Genomic DNA, 7,500 nt, shown 5'->3' with positions numbered 1-7,500 from the left:
GCACGGACCACCGCATCGGGATCGGGCGGGTCGTCCAGGGAATGGCAATCATTTGGCTTGCAGACACACACACACACACACACAAACACTCTTAAACATGGTATGCCTTTGGGTTAGTGTGGTCATAGGTGTTTTGATCCAACCGGATTTTAAAAAATCAGTTTGCACAGTAAAAAAAAAAAACAGTGTTAAATAATGTAACACTTGAAGAGTAGTCTGGGACGAAATACAATATAGAAAAAGTTTAATCAACACTCTCAGTGAATGAATGTAGGATGCTGCGTTTGCCAGTGCAATATGAGGTGGTGTGATGATGAGTGGGAGGGTGAGACGGCAATGAGGAAAGATGAAGATTATGAGTCAGCATAATAGAAAAGCAAACAGACGCCATCCCCTCTGGGTTTCTATGGCGACGGCATGCGTCCCGGCTTTCTGCTAGGCTTGCGTCTGTCTCAGGCTGCCTCTGGAACTGTGCTTTTGTCATGCTGTCAGTATTCAACCAAGCCTGTCGAGACCTACAGTATAACATGCATCTATCAATATTTGGACGTCCATGTCATGTTGAGATAAGAAATATTTAACTCTTTTCATCTTGTAGAGTATAGTAGAGTAGAGTAGAGTACTTTTATTAGTCCCGAAGGAAATTAAGGTGTCTGTCAGCTTACATAAATACACAAATCCAAACATACACAAATAACTTATACACATAATTGCACATTACAGTAAAAGTATATCGCCACACACGCTCTCTCTCTCTCTCTCTCCGAAGGACATTAAGGTGTCTGTCAGCTTACCTAAATACACAAATCCAAACATACACAAATAACTTGTACATATAATTGCACATTACAGTAAAAGTATACCGCCACACACGCTCTCTCTCTCTCTCTCTCACACACATCCTCTCTCTCTCTCTCACCACCCCCCCCCCCCCAAGACATTGTCACACACACATTATCACACACACACACACACACACACACACACACACACACACACACACACACACACACACACACACACACACACACGGTCCTTGGAGGACATTGTGGCTTGTGGGTGTGTGTACAGGTGTGCTCATATTTTGCTGTTGTCTGTTTCTACAGTAGGTGGATGTCACTGTGTGTGTGTGGATGTGTCTGTATGTATGGACAGAGGCGCATCTTGTCACCAGGCTAGGCAGGCAACCGCTTGGGGCTCCCGTCTAGTGATGGTACATAACAGCTAAGACTTTAAACTGCTGTTGTGGCGAATCCTAGAATCGCCTCTGTATATGGATATGGATGTACTGTTTATGTGCTCATGGATGTATACCATGTTTCTTCTACTTCTGAACACTGTATGTGTGTGTCTGTGTGTCTGTGTGCGCGTGTATGTGTGTGCTGCTGTGCACCCATGAACATGTGTGTATGACTGTGCGTATGTATGTGTGTGCATGTGTGCGCGCGCGCGCGTGTATATGTGCGCGTGTGTGTGCGCGCGCGCACGTGTGTGTGTGTGTATGTGTGTGCATGTGTGTGCGCTCGTGTGTGTGTGTGCGTGTGCGTGTGTGTGCATGTATGTGCACGCCTGCATACGTGTGTCTGACTCCTCCTCCCCCTGTCTGTCTGTCCGTCCTCCTCCTGCAGGACACCCTGCGCACCACGGAGACGGCGCTGGCCATGAACCGCTACATTGGCTCGGCCATGCTGCCGCTGCTGACCCGCTGCGCCCCCCACTTCGCGGGCACCGAGCACCACGCCACCCTCATCGACTCCACCCTGCACACCATCTACCGCCTGTCCAAGGGCCGCTCCCTCACCAAGGCCCAGAGAGACGCCATCGAGGAGTGCCTACTCGCCATCTGCAAGTGGGTGACACGCGCACAAGCACTGGGAGATGCACGCACGCACGCACGCACGCACGCACGCACGCACACACACACACACACACACACACACACACACACACACACACACACACACAGGAGTTTACATATCTGCTGCCTTTTATAATTGAAACTATTGTATGTAAAACTTCACACACACACAAACACACAAACACACACACAGTGTGTGCCTGCATACTCGTACACAAGCACACACATACTGTACTACATGTATACATGCGCGCACACACACAAATTAGAATAAAGCACACAATTCACAGTAGAATAGAATATAGAATAGAATAGCATACACACCCACATACTAAGTACAAACACACACACACACACACACACACACACACACACACACACACACACACACACACACACACACACACACACACACACACACACACACACACACACACACACACAGACACACACACACAGACACACACACACACACACACACACACACACACACACACACACACACACACACACACACACACACACACACACACTTGCACAGACAGAGGTCCATCCATCCATGGTTAAGTGGCCATCTGTAAGTAATTGACTCAGCTACAGACAGCCATGTCCACCTATTGTTAGCATGCCATCTGCGAGTGACAGGGACACACCTACTCACATGCGGAGATGTGTGTGCGTGCCTGCGTGTGTGCAAGCGTGTGTCTGATGCTTGCTTGTATTTAGAGCACGGATCAAACAGCTCAGGGATCAAAACTTTCTCAGTTCAGCTGCGTACTGCTACCATGGCAGTTGGGTGCGTACACATAGGTACGCAGTGTTTCCCATACATGGTGGAAACTATGGCGGCCCGCCATAGTTTAAATTTGGCCGCCATAGTTTCCGAAAATGTAAAAAAAAAATAAAAAAATAAAAAATAAAAAATTAACTTTTTTTTTATTTATTTTTTTTACGATTTCCGTGTTTGTTAAAAGCGATTTCAATTACGATTTCCTTCGCATTTTCCTCCTGGAGTAAATACATCCTATAGAGAAAACCACAAGTGCTTGAAAGAGAGAGAGATCAAAAGCCTTGTCAAGTTGAATGTGAATATAGACATAAATGTGTAATATGTTGTTCAGCCCTTTTAATGGGAGGAATTTTGAAAAACTGGCCCTGTGACCAGCACCCCTCATGTAGAATGTGTGTGTGGGGAAAAGGCATAGCCTACCCTCTTAGACCCTTTTTGTTTATGCGTTAACAATTTCACAGCAATCTTATATTGTTATCTCTGCTCCTATTTTGTTTTATTACTGAAATGTAGGCGTAGGCCTATAGTTTCTCCATGCGCCAATGTCATACTGTACTCATTGTTTTGCCATTTTGCATTTACACTGCGTGAATACCCCCCCCACCCCCCACCCCAAAAGGCCCGTGAAAAGACACCCCCCCCCAGCTCAGCTAAAATTCGATTCCATTGTTTTCAATAGAACCACGCACACTGGCGCCGATGTCCGTGGACATTGGCCGATGTCGGATAGCAATGAGAGACGAGTTCTATTTTGTCGGCGCCGCCCATTGACTATCAATGCAATGTTCGTGGGAAATTTGGTTTGGGGGTCCGAATTCTGTCGGAAGCAAAAGTGCGGCGCACTTTGTCGGAGCCGGTGTACGGAAGCCCTTACAGTTTTTTTGTCAGAGTATTGGTTACAGTCCTTGGAACAATGTGGGGTTAGGTGCCTTGCTCAAGGGCACTTCAGCCATGGGTGGAGATGTAGAGAGAGGTCAGGGGTATTCAAACCTGCAACCCCTAGATTGAAAGACCAACTCTGTAACCACTAGGCCACGGCTGCCCACCACCACTGCTCCCTAGCCTGTGGAAAACACTGAATTAGTTCAGGGTGATGATGTTCTTGTTTTTATTATGCCTTCGTATATTGTTCTGCACGTGACTCTCACAATTTCTTTTGGGTCTTTTGTAAATTCAATTCTGTTATATCAAAATGCTGCATGATCCTCTTGGACAGACGGAAAACCAAGGCTGATTGTGTGTAGGTGCAAAAACACTAATGTGAAAACAATCATAAACAGTCACTGTTTGCTTCTAGATATTTCACAGTGTTACGAGTTTACCTATCTGCTGTCTTTTATAGTTGAAACTATTGCCTATAAAACTTCACCTCTTGTACAGACAAATAAACCTGTTGTGCCGACAAATAAAACAGTTGTTGTTGTGATAGTTTGGATTGGCAATGAGGGTTTCTAAAGGCCTTTAAACCCTCTCTCCAAACGTGGATGTTTTAATAGCTTATTGTAACAGTCTTTACTGTTGTCTGATGCTTTTATGGTCCTCGCAGTAAAAATAGCAATCTTGATGAATTTTTGTCTGGGCAGTCTGAGTCAATGATGCTGGGTGTGTGTGTGTGTGTGTGTGTGTGTGTGTGTGTGTGTGTGTGTGTGTGTGTGTGTGTGTGTGTGTGTGTGTGTGTGTGTGTGTGTGTGTGTGTGTGTGTGTGTGTGTGTGTGTGTGTGTGTGTGTGTAGGTACTTGAGGCCCTCTATGCTGCAGCAGCTGCTGAGGCGTCTGGTGTTCGACGTGCCTCTCCTGACGGAATACTGCAAGATGCCTCTCAAGGTGACACACACACACACACACACACACACACACACACACACACACACACACACACACACACACACACACACAGGTTCTCTCTTTCTCTCTCTCTTTCTCGCTCTTTCTCTCTCTGTCTCACATGCACACACGCACACACGCATGCACGCACACACGCACACACACAAACTCAACACCCAGACACATAATCCGCAGGCGGCTGTCAATTTGTGAAACCTCACTGTGTCCCTGTGTCCTTTTTGTCGTTAATTGATAGTGTTCGTCCGCCACTGTTCGTCCGCCACTGTTTTACATTCAGTCTAGAATGACTGACTCTATGGAGTCTTGAAACTAGAGTTAAATGTCTGTTTATTTTATGCACTTCCATTCCACCCGACTGCACTTAAAGACTTTCACTGATGCTTTTTACAGTAACTTTGCCTGTATGCAGAACAGCCATCTTCCTTCTGTTCTTTGGTGACTTTGGTGTCCTTGAGCCCTTTGCACCTCCTCTTCCTTCCAGAGTTGACGTCCCACCATGGAGGTAGTATAAGAGCTGGAGAGAGTGAATAAGTCCCTCCTCCAGTCATTTCAATGGGAAATGCTAGGCTAGTGAATTCAGCCAAAATAGAATGTTTTTTCAGCTTCTAAAATATTTCCACCGCCAGTTTACTCAGCCAATTACGTGCCACGTTAATGACTGACCAGAAAACTATATGGAAGAAGGGCATTGGATGCATGGAAGTGCCCAACTTCAGACCTGTAAAGGTCTGTGTGCCCAACACTAAACTCACATGCCCACCAATCATCATGAGCAAAGTGAATGTCGAAAGTGCGAAAATGGCGACTTGCTAATCGACGAAGCTAACCAGCCAAATCCTGCCCCCTCGCGTCCCACTCCCTTATCTTCCCTTCCGTCTTCTTTCTTTGTCATCGCATCCTGTAGTCTCCCTTTTCCCGGTCTTTCTTTTTAGAGGAAAGAGTAGATGTCCGCACACTGTAGCTCCACTTTGAAAATTGATTCAGGTCATACAACGTTTCGACCCAACAGGGTCTTCATCAGGCCTACTTATGTCTTTCACTCAACTCGTACTAAAGCCCAACTAGTACAGTTTACTTTCCTCTTGTCTTGTACCCTTTTGTTCACATGGTTCATAAAGACCTGAGCTAGGGAGTCAATCAGAGAATGCGGAGGGGTGGAAAGGCGATGGCACATACTACTTGATAAACGGAAATTTGCTGAAGTTTGAATACATACGTACAACGGACACAATTGGTTATGGGTTACATAGTATTTGCCAAATAATGTCAAATTCATGACATCCAATAATGGTCATCATGGGCAATAGTAAACCACACCTTTCCTACGAGAAATTGCAAAGGCAGTATCACAAGTGAGAGTACTAACCAGGCATACAATCTACCCTCATTCTGATGTCAGTGCTTCTTAACTGGTGGGTTGGGACCCAAAGGTGGGTTGCAAAGGGGTCCTGGGTGGGTCGTGGAGCTGTGTTGGAAATAGTAATTCACCCTTTCATTGACAGTATGTAACACCAGGTTCAAACACCAGTAAAGTTGTTGACACCATTGAAGAGCCATGAGACAGTTTCACAATAATATTGAGGGTTTTATTACAAGCAAAATACATCGCAAACAAAGGAGGGTTGGAGAGATGGCTGTTAACCAGCAGGGTAATACTGTACACAGAAACACAGCAATGCGGTAAACCACTACAAATGCACTCAATAAATAGTTTGTGAAAAGGTACAAGGCACTGCAAACGGACCAGGCTAACTAAACACTACAAATCGGCCTGTGGTGAACAGCCAAACCCTCACTACAACCAGTGGCCCAATGCACAAAGCTTAAAACCTCAGCAATTATAAATTAAGTTACAATTAACATGATCTTTATTAAGTTTAACAATCAATATCTAAAAAAGGGTTAAAATCACTTTCACTAAAATCAAACCTATGCTGGGCCGCTGGCTGAAGTAGTTGGTGGCGCACGGTGTCCCACTACAGGTTGGCCACCCTGCATGAGACAGAAATCAAAAGCAAATGAAATAAAGCATACACACCCACTCATACACCAATCACACATTGAAACTGAACTAACACATGCACTCACAACCATCAATGACACCATGCCACCAGGTTGCATAGCCTAGCTACTGGAGATCAAGTAAGTTACATAAATAAGTCAGTTTCATCTCACAGACACACTTACACTCAATCACTCACATGCACACCAAAAACAACCACCTGTGCACCACCAACCTTACCCCCTGCACAAAGGAGACCAGAGAGACCCCAACACCACCAACTTCCTGTTTATATAGGGAGCCATCTTGTCAAGCTGGGCACTTCCTGTCTCTCAGCGCCACAGCTCCCCCTCTGTCCTGGCCCAGTCATCGCACCCACTCACAACATCGTCCATTCCGTTACACAGTCACAAAGTTGAAGCAATATGCAGTATTGAAGAAATGAATGTGATGTCGAAGAGAGAGAGTGAACTATGGTTATTATTCTTCGCCACTAGTTGATAGACATGTTGCATGTCAGCAGCATACATGGCAAATTGTGATGCATATTATCAAATGCATGGTTATATTTTTGACAGTTATTTGAAGATTGTGATAACAATCGGGTCACAACATAATGACATGGACAATTGTGGGTCCAAAGACTTTTCCAGTTAAGAACCAGTGTCTTACAGTATCTCAACTCCCACTAAGATTGAACTACTCTACTCCCACTAAGATTGAACTACTCTACTCCCACTAAGATCAAACTACTCTACTCCTGCTAAGATCAAACTACTCTACTCCCGCTAAGATCAAACTACTCTGCTCCCACTAACTACTTCGAACTCCCACTAACTACATCAAACCACTTCCTTGTCTAGTATCCTTTGTCTTCTGTTCTCATGATTTACAATGTCCTTCCTTTTCCTGACTTCACACAACTACTTTTCCCAATGCCCCTCCACTTCCCTTATTATTGATCTAGGCTCATGCTATACCTTTCTCTATACCATTCAAGCTCCAC

At 45.1% G+C, this 7,500-nt stretch overlaps 1 protein-coding gene across 1 annotated transcript in view; it reads left to right on the top strand.

The window, feature by feature from the left end:
• LOC134435204 (ryanodine receptor 3-like) overlaps window positions 1-7,500 on the top strand; it is a 414,716-nt gene that overhangs the window by 283,477 nt on the left and 123,739 nt on the right. Inside the window, exons 51-52 of the mRNA XM_063184070.1 lie at window positions 1,629-1,849; window positions 4,381-4,471. Of these exons, the coding sequence (XP_063040140.1) occupies window positions 1,629-1,849; window positions 4,381-4,471 (312 nt within the window). The remainder of the gene's footprint in view (window positions 1-1,628; window positions 1,850-4,380; window positions 4,472-7,500) is intronic.

Source organism: Engraulis encrasicolus, chromosome 19, assembly GCF_034702125.1.
Source record: "Engraulis encrasicolus isolate BLACKSEA-1 chromosome 19, IST_EnEncr_1.0, whole genome shotgun sequence".
NCBI classification, from domain to species: Eukaryota; Metazoa; Chordata; class Actinopteri; order Clupeiformes; family Engraulidae; genus Engraulis; species Engraulis encrasicolus.
Note: the sequence above shows the minus strand (reverse complement) of the source record. Positions and strands in the feature narration are given on the sequence as shown.